The sequence below is a fragment of the Silurus meridionalis genome, chromosome 10, assembly GCF_014805685.1.
Source record: "Silurus meridionalis isolate SWU-2019-XX chromosome 10, ASM1480568v1, whole genome shotgun sequence".
Taxonomy (NCBI): domain Eukaryota; kingdom Metazoa; phylum Chordata; class Actinopteri; order Siluriformes; family Siluridae; genus Silurus; species Silurus meridionalis.
Window position 1 is genome coordinate 19,925,525 of NC_060893.1, and position 18,584 is coordinate 19,944,108.

At 38.9% G+C, this 18,584-nt stretch overlaps 1 protein-coding gene across 4 annotated transcripts in view; it reads right to left on the minus strand.

The window, feature by feature from the left end:
* Positions 1-18,584, minus strand: part of ppp3cb (protein phosphatase 3, catalytic subunit, beta isozyme) — a 62,983-nt gene that overhangs the window by 28,327 nt on the left and 16,072 nt on the right. For all 4 annotated transcript variants that reach the window (XM_046859276.1, XM_046859274.1, XM_046859275.1 and 1 more), the window contains 3 exons: positions 5,534-5,734; positions 1,733-1,857; positions 655-766 (listed from right to left, as the gene is read on the minus strand). In XM_046859276.1, coding sequence (XP_046715232.1) covers positions 655-766; positions 1,733-1,857; positions 5,534-5,734 — 438 coding nt within the window. The remainder of the gene's footprint in view (positions 1-654; positions 767-1,732; positions 1,858-5,533; positions 5,735-18,584) is intronic.

An 18,584-nucleotide genomic window follows, 5' to 3' on the forward strand; every position in this document is an offset into this window, starting at 1 on the left:
CACCTGTGGGGCTCCTTAAACGGAAGGTGGAGAAGTGCCAAGTGTCTAACATCCAGCAGCTCTGTGATGTCATTATAGAGGAGTGGAACAGGATCCCAGCAACAACCTGTGCAGCTCTGGTGATTCCATGCCCAGAAGGATTAAAGCAGCGCTACATAACAGTGAGGCTCACACAAAATAGTAACACTTTCATGTCCAGTTATTTAGACAATAATTGCTGTATGTTGAGTTACTTTTAGAGGGCAGTAAATCTGTACTGCTACACAAACTGCACATTGACTCTAAAATATATCAAAGTTTAATTTCTATAGTATTGTCCCATGAGGAGATACTAAAATGGTTGCTGAAATGTGAGGGGTGCACTTACTTTTGTGAGTGACAAATGGATGAATGAGTATGACTGGATGTATGGATAGACTTGTAAAGTAAGATGTAAGATGGATGAATGGATGGCTGGATTGATAAACTGATTATTAAATGTTTTTTTCTTTAGTGTAATGCTGTAAATAAACTAAACAAGGAAATAATGGTCTAAAAGGGAAATGATGCATTGTGGGAAAACAGGAGGTGGATAAAGGTCTGGCTTAATGTATGACCAAAAAAACAAAGTAATAAATCTAACTGACAAAAAAGAAGAATTTTGTTTATACTTACATTCCTGTTTGAATGTGAAATATTCAGTCAAATGTCTACATTCATGGTTTCCCCGTAGCAGAAATAACGTCTTTGGGTAGAGGATTTTCAGTGACCAGAGATACAAAACACACTGAGAGTGTGTGTGTGTGAGAGAAAGAAAGAGAGAGAGAGAGAGAGAGAGAGATCACAAAAAATATATACAGGTAAACAGCTTGTTTCATTTAATCTTTATATTGTTTTATGCATTTATCTTATTTGATATATTCATTTAAATAAAAAATACTATAATTGATGAAAGAACTTAAAATAATAATAATAATAATAATGTAAAGATGTAAGTGCAATCACTATAAACACTGATTAGTAGCAGTTAGCTAAAACAGATTTTAACATCTAATCTATGGTCTATTACGTCAAATATATTATAATCAAACGTCATTTTCCAGTATGGTTTAAAAATTAAGTTCAATCAAAGTATTTGCGCTAGTAGTTTTTGTTGTATTAACAGTCTTATAATAATAATAATAATAATAATAATAATAATAATAATAAGTAGCTGTAGTGTTATTTTTATTATTATTATAGTCCACATAATATAATTTATTATTATGATCATTATTATAATTATATCATTTATCATTTATCATTTATTTATCATTTATATCATATAGCATTTATGTATCAGATTTCTAAACAATTTCTTAATAAGTTCTAAACAGTTCTAAACAATTGTAATGCTAAAAAAAATAATTACTCACATCAAAAGTATTATTTACACAATTTTCAAAATCAAGCCTTTTCAAAATCTCCCTTAAAATACTCAATAGAAATATCTAGAGAGTCTGATGGATTTAGTAAAATAATAATGATTAAAAAATGCGTAGCCTTTATATGTCTTAAGCAAAAATGAATACAAAAATGAATAAAATGTAAAAAATTTTTTGCCATTGAAACAAAGAAAAAAATGCCATCATCTCTACTGCTACCTACAGAACATGAATCAGAACAGACATCTAACCTGGGAACTACAAACACATAGTTCTATGGGTACTAGGTAGGGTACTAGATGTGTAAGAGAAAGCTCTAGGTCACTAACCTCGATGCTGAAGTAACCTCGGTCCACATAGTCCCCTAGAAAGAGGTACCGCGTTGTAGCAGGAGACCCTCCGACCTCGAATAGCTTCATCAGGTCAAAGAACTGTCCGTGAATATCTCCACACACTGCAGTACACACAAGCACATCACCACTGCATACATTTCAGTGTCAGGAAACAAAGCTGGTTCATTCTCAAATTTACTTACTACTTCCTCACTGCATTGAAATGTCCATTCATCTCTATCTACACCAAAAACAATCTCCACAACCACAGCAGCAAGTTATGATTAATATTAAAGCTCTGTAAGATCATGGGTCTGGCTGAGAGAGAAACCAATTGCTTCTTTCTCTGTTCTGATTGGTCAGTTCGAATCTGACAGGAGTTTGCATTATTAGGCTTCTTATTTCAAAATTTATTTTTTTCAAGGTGTAAAATAATACTGTAGACATTTATGTAACATTTATAGAAGGAGTCTCCAGTGTCAGCGTTTGGAATTATCTAAGTTAAACCTGCAGCTTTGAGTCTGTACAGGGAGTGCAGAATTATTAGGCAAGTTGTATTTTTGAGGATTAATTTTATTTGAGGATTTAATTTGAACAACAACCATGTTCTCAATGAACACAAAAAACTCATTAATATCAAAGCTGAATATTTTTGGAAGTAGTTTTTAGTTTTAGCTATTTTAGGGGGATATCTGTGTGTGCAGGTGACTATTACTGTGCATAATTATTAGGCAACTTAACAAAAAACAAATTCATACCCATTTCAATTATTTATTTTTACCAGTGAAACCAATATAACATCTCAACATTCACAAATATACATTTCTGACATTCAAAACCAAACAAAACAAATCAGTGACCAATATAGCCACCTTTCTTTGCAAGGACACTCAAAAGCCTGCCATCCATGGATTCTGTCAGTGTTTTGATCTGTTCACCATCAACATTGCGTGCAGCAGCAACCACAGCCTCCCAGACACTGTTCAGAGAGGTGTACTGTTTTCCTCCTTGTAAATCGCACATTTGATGATGGACCACAGGTTCTCAATGGGGTTCAGATCAGGTGAACAAGGAGGCCATATCATTAGATTTTCTTCTTTTATACCCTTTCTTGCCAGCCACGCTGTGGAGTACTTGGACGGTGTGATGGAGCATTGTCCTGCATGAAAATCATGTTTTTCTTGAAGGATGCAGACTTCTTCCTGTACCACTGCTTGAAGAAGGTGTCTTCCAGAAACTGGCAGTAGGACTGGGAGTTCAGCTTGACTCCATCCTCAACCCGAAAAGGCCCCACAAGCTCATCTTTGATGATACCAGCCCAAACCAGTACTCCACCTCCACCTTGCTGGCGCCTGAGTCGGACTGGAGCTCTCTGCCCTTTACCAATCCAGCCACGGGCCCATCCATCTGGCCCATCAAGACTCACTCTCATTTCATCAGTCCATAAAACCTTAGAAAAATCAGTCTTGAGATATTTCTTGGCCCAGTCTTGACGCTTTCAGCTTGTGTGTCTTGTTCAGTGGTGGTCGACTTTCTGCCTTTCTTACCTTGGCCATGTCTCTGAGTATTGCACACCTTGTGCTTTTGGGCACCCAGTGATGTTGCAGCTCTGAAATATGGCCAAACTGGTGGCAAGTGGCATCTTGGCAGCTGCACGCTTGACTTTTCTCAGTTCACGGGCAGTTATTTTGCGCCTTGGTTTTTCCACACGCTTCTTGCACCCTGTTGACTATTTTGAATGAAACGCTTGATTGTTCGATGATCACGCTTCAGAAGCTTGGCTATTTTAAGACTGCTGCATCCCTCTGCAATATATCTCACTATTTTTGACTTTTCTGAGCCTGTCAAGTCCTTCTTTTGACCCATTTTGCCAAAGGAAAGGAAGTTGCCTAATAATTATGCACACCTGATATAGGGTGTTGATGTCATTAGACCACACCCCTTCTCATTACAGAGATGCACATCACCTAATATGCTTAATTGGTAGTAGGCTTTCCAGCCTATACAGCTTGGAGTAAGACAACATGCATAACGAGGATGATGTGGTCAAAATACTCATTTGCCTAATAATTCTGCACTCCCTGTATTCTCTTATTGACATCCTTAACACACAATTGATAACAGGGACTAGTCGATCTTTGAAGACAATTTCATACATAAAACTTTTTTAAAAAGTCATTCGAAAAATTGCTGTAATATAAGACAAACACATGCATTGAGACATGGTGTTTTAAGAAACGTCAGGGTGGTAATATTAACTCTGCTTTGTCACGCCAGCACCACACAATGCCGTCGATCATTTTCCTATAATAGAATGCCCCGGTGTTTTATTCCTTACTTAGTGCATACTGCTTTCAAACAGTTAACAATGAATTATTGATCATTTCCACTTTTAAATATGGTTTGACCTCATCTTAATTCAGGGCTGCTGCATAAAAGTGTGTATGTGTGAACTTGGTGATTAGTCTTGTATAAAAAGCTGTCCCTGAGTACACACTAAACTGGCTATTTGCTTTGCCCATCTGGGAAAATTCCTAAACTTTCTAAATAAAATATATGGCTAAAAGTATTAGAACTCAAGGGCTTGAATATGTGATTCTTCTTTAAACTGTTCCCACAATGTTGGAGGCACACAAGTGACTGCACCCCAGGACTCCTCAACTCACCTATATGAATACCTTCTTCTTCTTTCGGCTGCTCCCATGGGGGGTCGCCCCAGCAGATCATCTGTCCTCTACATCTGCCTCTTTCAAACCAACTACCTGCATGTCTTCCCTCACCACATCCATAAACCTCCTCCTTGGCCTTCCTCTTTTCCTTTTTCCTGGTGGCTCCATCCTCAGCATTCTCCTAACGATATACCCCATGTCCCTCCTCTGCACATGTCCAAACCATCTCAATCTCGCCTCGATCACCTTGTCTCCAAAACGTACCTACATCAGTACCTGACTTTACTAAAACCATTCATGGTGAATGAGCACAAATTTCCACAAACTCACTCCAAAAATCTTCATCTTTTTACAAGAGTGGAGGTTATTATTACAGAAAATGGAGACTAAATGTGGAATGGGATGTTAAAACAGGGTATACCAATATTATTCTCAGGTGTCCACCAACTTTTGTCCATATAATGTAGAACTCTATTCAAGAAAGCTTTTATTACTGGAAAAAAGACCCTTTTTTCTTTTCCTGACAAACCCGAGGCCTAAACCCTGACTCTTTATGCATAACATTTTACATCAACGACAAAAACACTTATCCAGACAAACTTTATCTTCGTTATCTAAATCTAAGATCTCGCCTAAAAGTATTTCAATTGTTTAGAACATAAACAGCATAATACAATAGGAATGTAATCAGCAAAGCGGCAGCATTTTATCACCACAGCAAGTGTTTTATTTCTCTCACACCACAGCAATTTGCCACATTTTAAGCCTCTCATTGTTCTTATTTTCTGGAAATTAATAAACCAAAACCACTTTGTCATGTTGTAGAAGCAGTAAAAAAAATTGCTGTTACAAAGTGCTGAAACTGGAGGCACCTTCTATGTTAAATATCTCTTTACAGAAAGCTTAGTTATATTAATGATCAGGTTTTTTCGTTCTGTCCAGTCACTGAGATTAGACCAGTGTAGAAAGTAGTACATTTTACCCTGTAGTTAATTACACTATTATTTAAGCACACCCATCGCATTATAGGAACACACACACATACACACAGTCTGAAAGGAAGCCTTGTTCAAATGGATTCCCTACCATATAACATAGTGTTTAGGACATAAATGTTTGACTCTCTGACCTGTAACGGGAGCCTCGATGTCCAGCATTGTTTTCTCCTGTCGCAGGATGGATGCGCCCTCGTTGATAATGCGCAGGGCGACAGGTTCCTCGACACGGCCCTCTTTGGTGAGGTGAGCTTTCAGCAGGTCCACTCGCGGCTTTCCCTCGCAGTCAAACACCTCCCGCATACTCAATCTGTGGCTCAGCGGGAACGGGACCGCTACAACAAGGGTGAAATAAAGAGAAAAAGTATAAGAGAGAGCAAGAGGGAAAAAAGAGGGTGAAAAACAATTCAATTGGTCTTTTGGCATCAATGGCTTTTACTAATAATAAACTAATAATAAAAATGTAAAAAAAAATCAACCCGACTTCTCATAATTTAAAGTGCAATCTGTGATTTTAAGATTCTTTCTGATGCCTGATATAATCACAATATTCATATTCTACAACCAGGATCAGGGTCTTCTGTTCCTTCTGTTCTGTTCTGTTCAGGCTTACGCTTGTGTTTTTTTCTGGCCAAGAAAAATTACTTCAACAAAGAAAGATGATCCTTAAACAGCTTATACAGTACTATACTACATTTATGGCATTTTGGCAGACACCCTTATCCAGAGTGACTTTCAATTATCTCATTTATACAACTGAGCAGACATGGGGTTAAGGGCCTTGCTCAGGGGCCAAGTTACCAGCGACAACTTGGTGTGGCTCACTCACGTCTCACGACTTTCGGAACCAAAGTCGAATGCCTTAACCACTAAGCTACCACCTTCCCCAATACTGTACAGGAGTGTAGGTTCACTGGATAAGCTCAGGACTGCTTTCGTTTTAAGGCATCATTCCTGCATCACAGACGGCAGATGGCACTACATATTACAAATAACCTCTTTAAAAGCAGAGAATGAAATGTGAGATACAGAAAACAAGTACATATGAGAATGTGTGAATATATGTAGGTTAAAATAATTGCATGATGTTTTGCTCACTATTTGGCCATTTTTTACTAATTACAAAAATATATTTGAACTAAGAATCAGAATCAGAATACTTTATTGATCCCATAGGGACATTGTTTAAATTAGTAACGAGTTTGATGGTAGTATAGCAGAATAGTGTAGATGTTCTCACAAACACACCACAAAATCACTTTTAGCAATTCTATCAAGCTTTACAGGACACGGGAATCCGCGGGAATCCGCAGCGGGACAGATTGTTCAGGAACATTAGGAAAAACATTTTGAACTTTTCACTAACAAATTGCATAATTTTTCAAAAACACATTATTGTATTAAAGTGACATAATGTCTAGATGAATTCACTAATGGGGGGTGCGTCCAAAATTCACAGATTTTCAGAACTCGCAAACTTAGAACGTAACACCGGGGAGTCACGGGGGACCACTGTACTGACTAGTGATCCTGATTATAAAAGCAGTATAATTTCCCCATTTTTAATAATTCACCTGATCCACAACAACACAACAACACATTGTTATAGTGAAGGTGCCATATCTGAGTTTTAACTTCCAACAAATGTCATATTTTACCTGTTATAGAGTCAAGTGCTTAGTCAAATTATGGAATTGCGATGCCAAGGAAAAGGTGGTAAGCAGGAAAATCAAACTGTGACAGGTGTTATCCAGGGCAACAGCAGCCCAAGGCTAGTATGACTTAGCTATACACATAGAACACACACACACACACACACACACACACACACACCCCAGATATCTCAGTCCAACAACTGGCATGTCTTCTGGAGGTTTCTAATCAATCCTTTCTAAGAAAAGGATAACAACCTGGGATAATGCTCAGGTCATCCTGTAAAGAGGTTATATACTTGTTTTACTAGCAATTAGCTTTATTACATTATGCAGGATATAATTCTTTTGGCAAATTAACTGTAACTCTTGGGCAAGCAAACAACACACACTAAAAAAGTTATTTTATATGGTCTTATCCATAAAAAAAAAAAATAAATAAATAGATAAGAGCATCTGTCAAATGCCATAAATGTAAATGTATTGTATCCTGTAGGTTTTTTTTTTTATGCTGAATTAATGTGTTACAAAAAAAAAAAAAAAAAAAAATATATATATATATATATATATATATATATATATATATATATATATATATATATATACTGTATATACACACACACACACACACACACACGTATGTATGTATGTATGTATGCACAATTTCTCTTTTTCTTACTTGAACTACCATATACTGTATATATACATTAAAATATACACAACTTAAAATATTTTCTAATTTTATCCTTAATTGAATAATGCTTATGTATAAACAATGTTTTTCAATGCTAGGTTGACAAATAGAGGCAAGCTACTCAATTTCTGCTGATAATCTGTCCATTTCTGGGTTATATTTAGGGTGTTAAACACCAATGAATCATGTTTGGGTATTCTGATCTGCCCTAATGCAAATTGTACAATTTTGCTATTCCAGGTTTACCACAGCAAAATTTCCAACAATGATATTTACATTTACAGCACTTTGTGGACACTCTTATGCAAAGCAACTTACACTATGTGGACAAAAGTATGTAGACACTTGAGCATAAGATTTGTATGTGCTTTTTGAACATCCCATTCAACATTTAGTCTTCATTTCTTGATATAATAACTTTTCTAATTCATTCCAAAAGGAATTCAATAGGGGTTGAGGTCAGAGTTCTAAAGCAGGCCACTCAAGATCTTCCACTCTAAACCATGTAAAACCAGATATTAACCAGATGAGATGGCTTTGTGCAAATTCTGTCCTCCTGGAGCAGGTTTGGGTCTCAGTTCAAGTGAACGGAAGATTTTATGCTACAACATTCAAAGACGTCTCATACAATTGTGAGCCTTTAATGCTGAGGTAAACGTCATGTGTCCCAATTATGTATTTTGTCAGAATACATATAATGTATCGGTATTTATATTGGTATCTACATCGATGACACTGGTCTTGAAAGTTTTTGGTGTAATATTAGAGAACAAAGTGGTATCGCTCATCCCTATGTGCATCCAATATTCTATTTCTATTGTCAGTTCTATTTTTATTTTTTTTTATTTCAGTTAATATTCAGTTCTTATATTTCATTCCTCTTATTTGGTTCTTACACATTTATTTCTTTATTTCACTCAGATTGATATTCACCATAAATGTTGTTTTTAATGAGTAACATTTCAATAATTAAATCATCATCATAATTCCCCAACAATTATGGAAATTCCGGTTTCCAGTGAGGTAAAGTATCGTCAAACAGATGGAAGTGACGCTGTCACCTACACCGGGCACGTTTTGAAGTGTCTCAAGGCAAAGAGTAGCTCACTACTTGTCCTAGTGTGTGTTTGTACCCTTTCCCTGAACCCTTTATCACACAATATGTAAGCTAATATAGCCTTGTGGAAAGCGAAGTGAAAACATGTGGAGGTTAAAAGACTTTTAATACTCCAGTCTATTAATCTTTTCATATCCTATGCACCTCATTTTGTATTCACACTACAGAAAATCCTTTACACAAAATCCTTTAACAGTGGACACACACACACACACACACACACACACACACACACACTGAGCCGTCAGAGCCAGTGGTGAAGCACAGGCTGCTACTAATTTCAGCATAAGCGTTGAACCAAGACTAAATATATGACAGAAGAAAAGTGTGTGATGGCTCTATTTGTGTCTAATACTGCAGAATATTATAGTATACTGTAAAAATGATGTCGTTGTAGAGAGATCGTGGGAAGTGGGCCATCTGTGGATGTGTGTGAGTGAGATGAGGATCAATAAGTGAGAGTGAAGCACAGAAAGAGAGAGTGAGAGAGAGAGAGAGAGAGAGAGAGAGAGAGAGAGAGAGAGAGAGAGAGAGAGAGCTTGTGCATTAGTGGGATCTGCTGCCAAATGAAAGCAGAGAAAATGGTCGTTTAGTCTATTATCTGATTGTGTGTGTGTGTGTGTGTGTGTGTGTGTGTGTGTGTGTGTGTGTGTGTGCGTGTGTGTGTGTACATCTTTATTTAGCAATACGGCTGCATTACTGAAGTGCAGTATACAGCAGAGGGCTCTTACATAACAGCATCTCCTTGAGAGCTTGCACACATAGGCAGTTACACACACACACACACACACACACACACACACACACACACAGAACGCCAAGTAAACCACTGCCACACGTGCACACAAGCACGCACACATATGCAGCTGTTTTATTGCACCATTGCACACACACACACAATATCCAATAAGCATTTTCCACATATGTTTACAGGCAACTTAACAAAACAGCCATCGATCATTTCATGCACTGGATTCAGTGCATGGTTATTTTTTATTTAAAAAAAAAACGAGAAATCATTTTTAATTTAAAGAAATAATTAATTCCTGTGCCATTTTTTCTAGGAGCTGGTGTCTTCCCTTATGCTGCCTGGGAGATTTTGCTACACGTTCTCAACTACCCAACTCGTCACATAAGGACATGTTCGTCAGGAATCCCTTGGCAGATCCCTTGGCAACGTGCAGGGTTACGGTTAGTGAGAACGGGTTAGGGTTAATGAGAACGGGGTTAGGGTTAATGAGAACAGGGTTAGGGTTAGTGAGAACAGGGTTAGGGTTAGTGAGAACATGGTTAGGTTTAGTAAGAACGGGTTAGGGTTAGTAAGAACAGGTTTAGGTTAGTGAGAACAGGGTTAGGGTTAGTAAGAACAGGGTTAGGGAACAGGGTTAGGGTTAGTAAGAACAGGGTTAGGGTTAATGAGAACGGGTTAGGGTTAGTGAGAACAGGGTTAGGGTTAGTAAGAACAGGGTTAGGGTTAATGAGAACAGGTTAGGGTTAGTGAGAACAGGGTTAGGGTCAGTGAGAACTTGTTAGGGTTAATGAAAACAGGTTGGGGTTAGGGTTAGTAAGAACAGGGTTAGGGTTAGTGAAAATGGGTTAGGGTTGGGGTTAGTGAGAACAGGTTAGGTTAGTGAGAACGGGTTAGGGTTGGGGTTAGTGAGAGCAGGTTGGGGTTAATGAGAGCAGGTTAGGGTTAGTGAGAACAGGGTTAGGGTTAGTGAGAACTTGTTAGGGTTAGTGAGAACAGGTTAGGGTTAGTGAAAACAGGTTGGGGTTAGGGTTAATAAGACCGGGTTAGGGTTAGTGAAAATGGGTTAGGGTTGGGGTTAGTGAGAACGGGTTATGGTTAGGGTTAGTGGGAATGGGTTAGGGTTGGGGTTAGTAAGAACAGGTTGGGGTTAATGAGAACGGGTTAGGGTTAGTGAGAACAGGGTTAGGGTTAGTAAGAACTTGTTAGGGTTAGTGAGAACAGGTTAGGGTTAGTGAGAACAGGTTGGGGTTAGGGTTAGTAAGAACGAGTTAGGGTTAGTGAAAATGGGTTAGGGTTAGTGAGAACAGGTTGGGGTTAGGGTTAGTGAGAACGGGTTGGGGTTAGGGTTAGTGAGAACGGGTTATGGTTAGGGTTAGTGGGAACGGGTTAGGGTTGGGGTTAGTAAGAACAGGTTGGGGTTAATGAGAACAGGTTAGGTTAGTGAGAACAGGGTTAGGGTTAGTGAGAACAGGGTTAGGGTTAGTAAGAACTTGTTAGGGTTAGTGAGAACGGGTTAGGGTTAGTGAGAACAGGTTGGGGTTAGGGTTAGTAAGAACGGGTTAGGGTTAGTGAAAATGGGTTAGGGTTAGTGAGAACGGGTTGGGGTTAGGGTTAGTGAGAACGGATTAGGGTTATGCTAAGTGAGAACGGGTTATGGTTATTGTTAGTGAGAACGGGTTAGGGTTGGAGTTAGTGAGAGCAGGTTGGGGTTAATGAGAACGGGTTAGGGTTAGTGAGAACAGGGTTAGGGTTAGTGAGAACAGGGTTAGGGTTAGGGTTAGGGTTAGTGAGAATGGGTTAGGGTTAGTGAGAACAGGGTTAGGGTTAGTAAGAACTTGTTAGGGTTAGTGAGAACAGGTTAGGGTTAGTGAGAACAGGTTGGGGTTAGGGTTAGTGAGAATGGGTTAGGGTTGGGGTTAGTGAGAACAGGTTAGGGTTAGTAAGAACGGGTTAGGATTAGTGAAAATGGGTTAGGGTTGGGGTTAGTGAGAACAGGTTAGGGTTAGTGAGAACGGGTTGGGGTTAGGGTTAGTGAGAACGGGTTAGGGTTGGGGTTAGTGAGAATGGGTTATGGTTAGGGTTAGTGAGAACGGGTTAGGGTTGGGGTTAGTGAGAGCAGGTTGGGGTTAATGAGAACGGGTTAGGGTTAGTGAGAACAGGGTTAGGTTAGTGAGAACAGGGTTAGGGTTAGTGAGAACGGGTTAGGGTTAGTGAGAACAGGGTTAGGGTTAGTAAGAACTTGTTAGGGTTAGTGAGAACGGGTTAGGGTTAGTGAGAACAGGTTGGGGTTAGGGTTAGTAAGAACGGGTTAGGGTTAGTGAAAATGGGTTAGGGTTAGTGAGAACGGGTTGGGGTTAGGGTTAGTGAGAACGGATTAGGGTTATGCTAAGTGAGAACGGGTTATGGTTATTGTTAGTGAGAACGGGTTAGGGTTGGAGTTAGTGAGAGCAGGTTGGGGTTAATGAGAACGGGTTAGGGTTAGTGAGAACAGGGTTAGGGTTAGTGAGAACAGGGTTAGGGTTGGGGTTAGGGTTAGGGTTAGTGAGAATGGGTTAGGGTTAGTGAGAACAGGGTTAGGGTTAGTAAGAACTTGTTAGGGTTAGTGAGAACAGGTTAGGGTTAGTGAGAACAGGTTGGGGTTAGGGTTAGTGAGAATGGGTTAGGGTTGGGGTTAGTGAGAACAGGTTAGGGTTAGTAAGAACGGGTTAGGATTAGTGAAAATGGGTTAGGGTTGGGGTTAGTGAGAACAGGTTAGGGTTAGTGAGAACGGGTTGGGGTTAGGGTTAGTGAGAACGGGTTAGGGTTGGGGTTAGTGAGAATGGGTTATGGTTAGGGTTAGTGAGAGCAGGTTAGGGTTGGGGTTAGTGAGAGCAGGTTGGGGTTAATGAGAACGGGTTAGGGTTAGTGAGAACAGGGTTAGGGTTAGTGAGAACAGGGTTAGGGTTAGTGAGAACGGGTTAGGGTTAGTGAGAACGGTTAGGGTTAGTAAGAACTTGTTAGGGTTAGTGAGAACAGGTTAGGTTAGTGAGAATAGGTTGGGGTTAGGGTTAGTAAGAACGGGTTAGGGTTAGTGAGAATGGGTTAGGGTTGGGGTTAGTGAGAACAGGTTAGGGTTAGTGAGAACAGGTTGGGGTTAGGGTTAGTGAGAACCGGCTAGGGAGAACGGGTTATGGTTAGGGTTAGTGAGAACAGGTTAGGGTTGGGGTTAGTGAGAGCAGGTTGGGGTTAATGAGAACGGGTTAGGGTTAGTGAGAACTGGTTAGGGTTGGGGTTAGTGAGAACAGGTTGGGGTAATTGAGAACGGGTTGGGGTCAGTGAAAACAGGTTAGGGTTAGTGAGAACAACTTGGGGTTAGTGAGAACACGTTGGGGTTAGTGAGAACGGGGTGGGGTTAGTAAGAACAGCTTGGGGTTAGTGAGAACACGTTGGGATTAGTGAGAACAGGGTGGGGTTAGGGCTAGTTGGGAGTGAGATCGTGTTCCTGAACAATGTTTCACAGATGGCACTTTGATATCAGACAGTGAGTGAATTTTAAAATAAAAAATGAGTTGGAGAGCTGGATAAATAGAACCTCGGTGCAGTCTACTTACCTAACACATCAAACACTTTCAGCGCTGCAGGCTCTGGTTCAGAGTTCTATAGAAGTCTATGGGAATCCCTGCATGTTGAAAAATAACGCCAAAGGGGAAACCGGTGTATCATAAACTGACGCCAAGGAATCCTGTCAAACGCGTATATATGTGACGAGTTGGGAGTGAGAATGTGGTTAATTTTGAGGGATGAATCAGTATTTGTATTGTTTTGACCATTTGGTGGTTTCCTAAAGGTATAAAAAAATACATTCTTCCACAGAACTGTATTCTCTTCTGATATTAAAAATTTACAAAAATAACATTTTCATTATCAAGTGATTTTATAGTAAGGAGTCAATGTATAATTCAGATGACCACAATTCTGAAACCAAGACTACCAATGCTAGCTGGATGAGGTGGTTTCTGTTAAATGTTTTGGCTGTTTCTTCTTTGGGAAAAGTGGAAGATTTGTAAAAAAGACAAGTTTGATACACTATCTCTACAAAAGTTGGTGGACACCTGACCATAAGATTCGTATGTGCTTTTTGAACATTCCAATCCACATTTAGTTCTCATTTGCTCTTGTATTAACCTCCACTCTTCTGTGTAGATAGAGATTTTGAGATCTAGAAGATAGAGATACTTGATATTGCAGTGTGTTTGTGGAGATTTGTGCTAATTAAGCCACAAGGGTGTAAGTAAAGTCAGGTACTGATGTAGGTTACAGGCCACTCAAGATCTTCCACACTAACCCATATAAATATCTTCATGGAGCTGGCTTTGTGCACAGAGGCATTGTCATGATGAGGTTTTGGTCTGCCCAGCTAAACTTGGCTAGTTTAAGTGAAGGGAATATGTAATGCTACTCCAAAGACGTTTTATATATATATATATATATATATATATATATATATATATATATATATATATATATATGTGTGTGTGTGTGTGTGTGTGTGTGTGTGTGTGTGTGTGTGCCTCCAACTCTGTGGTAACTGTTTGAGGAGGAACCACATATGGATGCAAAGGTCAGGAGTATAATGTACAACATATTAATGAATGATAGATGATCATGTTAATTTATGTAATGTAATATCTGTATAATTTTGTTAAAGCGAAGCATTCTGGAGGTTTCACATGTTGAATACTTGCCTCAAATTGATGACTGTATTATAGTTTTTGTTTTTTTCATTTCAGAAAAAAATTGCTGCGTTTGCCAAATTCGGCAGAGCCCCTATTTGAGGATGTTCCTTGACACTTAGTTCACACTTTTTCTGTGAAATTCTTACTCTACTAAAAGAGAGAATTCAGTAGTGATGTACCACACGTCAGTGTTGATTTGTGTGTTTGGGTCTTGTGGTCATGATCTTGCCTAGAGCCACAGAAACTCATGTAGCATTATGTGGTTTGATGCCATTATTCCCTCACAATCTCACTAGTGCCAATAAACAACAGGAAAAAGGCACAGGTACACAATAGGATCTTGACAAGTTGTCAAATTTGGATGTGTACCAAGCTGTCTGGTGAAAAAGTGACAGAAGCGAGTGAAGGGGTCCAAACAACACCTGTGTTCTACATCAGGGCTAGTCTCTACAACAGCATGTTACCTCCTAGGTAGTGCACAAATACTGTATTGGAAAATAGTTTTTTTTTTTATTATTTTACTTGGTAGCTGAAATTAGGCTTAAAAAAAACCATACAGTTTTTCTCACTGCAACATTTGATTGACAGTGCTATCTAACTGAGTCGCTAGCTGGTGAGTCAGATGCTAACACAAGGGAAATCTTTAATAAATATTAAAACCTTCGTTCAAAATGTGTAAACATTAATCTCATTCTGGTTCTGTCTGTTTATCTTTAACTGTGTTTTTTGGCTCTAAAGCAATTATAAATACAGTATTTTATAATAAACTATTTGTCTATGTGTTTTCATCTTTCATGACACATCTACACATTTGCAACTGTGTATTTTCTGAAATCACTGAAGAACACTGACCTTTCACTACAGTATCTCCAGGTTCTGGAGGGAGATGGTCCATGGAAAAGTTTTAGTGTGGGACAGAGACATATCTGTAGAAGATGTTGTGCAAGTTTAGTACAAATATAGATGTATATAAGACATGGAAATGAAGTATATGTGCGAGATGTGTATAAGGAACAATATATGTAGAGAAATACAAGAGAAATAAATTTACAATATGAGGTATTTACATTGTATCTACAACGATACTAAAGTTTTTCACAGATAGTATACAAATATGTATATATGTATATAGAAGAGAATGTAGGATATGCTATATATGTACAATTGTATACAGTTAGAATTATACAGAGATTATCAGTAAAGAATTAGTGCTCCATCAGGGTTTTAATGCTGCAGTGTAAAGTTCAGTAGGGTGATGGTTGTTGAAAAAAGCTGGCCCTGGACCTGCTGGTTTTGGTGAGAATGTTGTATATTTATCTCTCTGTGTGTGTACTAACACTTTTAATCCTTTATTTACATCAGGGGTTTGCACAATTTATGACAAAATTCAAAATCAGCTCCAAAATATGTGGTCCTATTCGTGTTTTTGTGCAATACCATGCAAATACCAAATTATAGAAGATTTACATTCATTGCTATTGGCAGATACCCTCATCCAGAGTGACATAAACTGATCTGAGCAGTTGAGGGTTAAGAGCCTTGCTTAAGAGACCAACAATAGTGGTGGCAGCTTGGTAGTGCTGGATCTACCACTTCCCTCATAAAGAAATATATATTTTACAATACCTCCTCATGAAGCTCCTTCTCACTGCAGTACGCAGGGTCAATGACCTCTCATTAAAGCATATTTCTAGACCATTCATGGAGCATCTGCCTCCTGAAGATAATGCAGTGAAAGGTTAAATATTTAGAATGTAAATTCCAGATGGTATCTAGCAGGGGTGGACAGTAATAAAGTAGTTTTCCTTTGTTGCTGTACTAAAGTACAGTTTTAAATATCTGTACTTTATCATAATGAGTATTTTTATAGGGGAATTTTTTCTTCACTAGTTTTAAAGTGCATTATTTTATTATTTTCCCTTTTTAAAATGAAAGCAAATTGTGTTAAATAAGACACTGTCACAATGCCACAAGCATTCAAGCATAACCCAGGAATTTGTGCACATTATATCGTTTACATGGTAAACTGTTGGAGTGGAAGATCTTGAGTAGCCTACTATAGAGCTCTGATCTCAACCCTACTGAACAACTTTGGAATAAATTGGAAAATTGAGAGCATCCCAGGCTTCCTCACTTCACCTACATCAGTTCCTGACTTTACTAACACCCTTGTGGCTAAATTAGCAAAAATCTCCATAAACACACTCTGAAATCTAGTAGAACATCTTCCCAGAAGAGTGAAGGTTATTATAACAGGAAATGCAGACTAAATGTGGAATGGGATGTTTAAAAAGTACACACAAATGTTATTGTCGGGTGTTCACAAGCTTTTGTTCATACAGTACATACACTACTACACAGGGTATAATAATGCATAAAGCTCCCATTTGGAACTTGTTAAATACTGTCATGTGATATGATGCATACGTTATATATTTATTATTTAATTATGCAATTAATTAATTGATTATTTTACTAAAAATAAAGTACACATTTTCTTAAATCAATTCCAATGTTTTTAAGAAAACCCAAGCTTTTAAACGTTCAGAAGTTTTTATTTCCTGTGTTTTGTAAGCCCTGAGCCTTGAAGCCACCTTGTGAAACCCAGTGTCTCACACACATACACACACATACTAAACAAACACATCCCTTTTGCCAGCTTCCATTTCTTCAGCATGCCCTTTCCACTTGTCACATCCTTTAATGTCTTCATCACACAGCCCTCAGATGAAAGTGTGTGTGTGTGTGTGTGTGTGTGTGTGTGTGTGTGTGTGTGTGTCTTTGAATCAATGGGTCACACAAGGACAGACAGCAAGAGCAGGAGGTTAGGACATCAAGGCTCTGTATGTATGAGGGGTTCTGGCCTCAGGCGTGTGAGACAGATGCTGAGACTCAAGCGGAATCGGACTTCAGAAAACTGCTGCAACCATAAAACTCAAGAGATCTGAAGTTCACACTGACAAATTCTCTCGCGCTTTCAAATAAAAACTTAGTCACACGATCATGAGGGTGCTAAAGTTTTTGTGAGGTGCTAGCTCAGAGATTAAGGCTCTGGGTTATTGATCGGAAGATTGGCGGTTCAAGCTCTGGTATCACCAAGCTGCAACACTTATGCTCTTGAGCAAGGCCCTTAATCCTGTATGCTCCAGGAGTGTTGTATCATGGCCAACCCCAGCATCTCAAAATCACCGGGATATGCAAAGAAAGAGTTTACCTGTGCTGTAATGTACATGTGACAAGTAAAAGCCCCTTATGTTTGCCATTCTTAATACCCCAATATTGGCTGTACAGAGAATAAAAACAGACTCAACACTGAACCCTGAGGTACACCTTTAAAAAAAAAGATTACATATTATTAGCTGAGGTTAAACTAGATACTCCAGATTTAATTAATAAAATATTTCAAATATGTATAGTACATTTATGGCGTTTAGCAGACACCCTTATCCAGAGCAACTAACAACTGTGCAGTTGAGAGATAAGGGCCTTGCTCGAGGGCCCAGAAATAACAGATTGGTGGTGCTGTAACCTTTCAATCCAAAATCCAATACCTTAACCACTAAGCTACTATCTCCTCCTAACGCCTCCACAATTAAAAATGGGTACTGATGTCCATCCCTATGGCTAAATTAAACAGAAAATAAATAATCTGAGATTCCTGTTTATATCAGATGCCTTTGAAACTCCCGTTAGGAACCCACTGTCCTTCTGTGTGTGCAGCAAGGAAATGAACTGAGTGTAGTCTCTCCAAATATACTTTGTCTTTGTGGTGTTAACAAGTTATAATTTGAGCGCAATCCATGCATGAATGTACACACACACACACACACACACACACACACACACACACACACGCACACGCCAAAACCTAAAAATCTCTCTCCGACTCACTCTCTTTCTAACCTTGACCCGAGTGTTTAAGCAATCACAAACAGTGCCGGCAACCCCACATTCCCTTCCCACACACACACACACACACACACACACACACACACACACACACACTGAAAGGACTATTCTTTTCTGGTGGATGCTGAAGCCCCACCAGTGCTAGCACAGATAATGGCCTAGAATTAGACTTTGGGAAAGTAGGCCGCTGACAGGCTCGCTCTTGTTCCTGAACCCCTGAGATACAAGGGGAGGGACTCATCCAGGTCACAGCTGTGATACAGCTTTCCCCTCTACCTCTCTATCTCTCTCTTTGCTTTCCTTCTCCTTCACTGCCCTTCTTTCTTTCTTTCTTTCTTTCTCACACT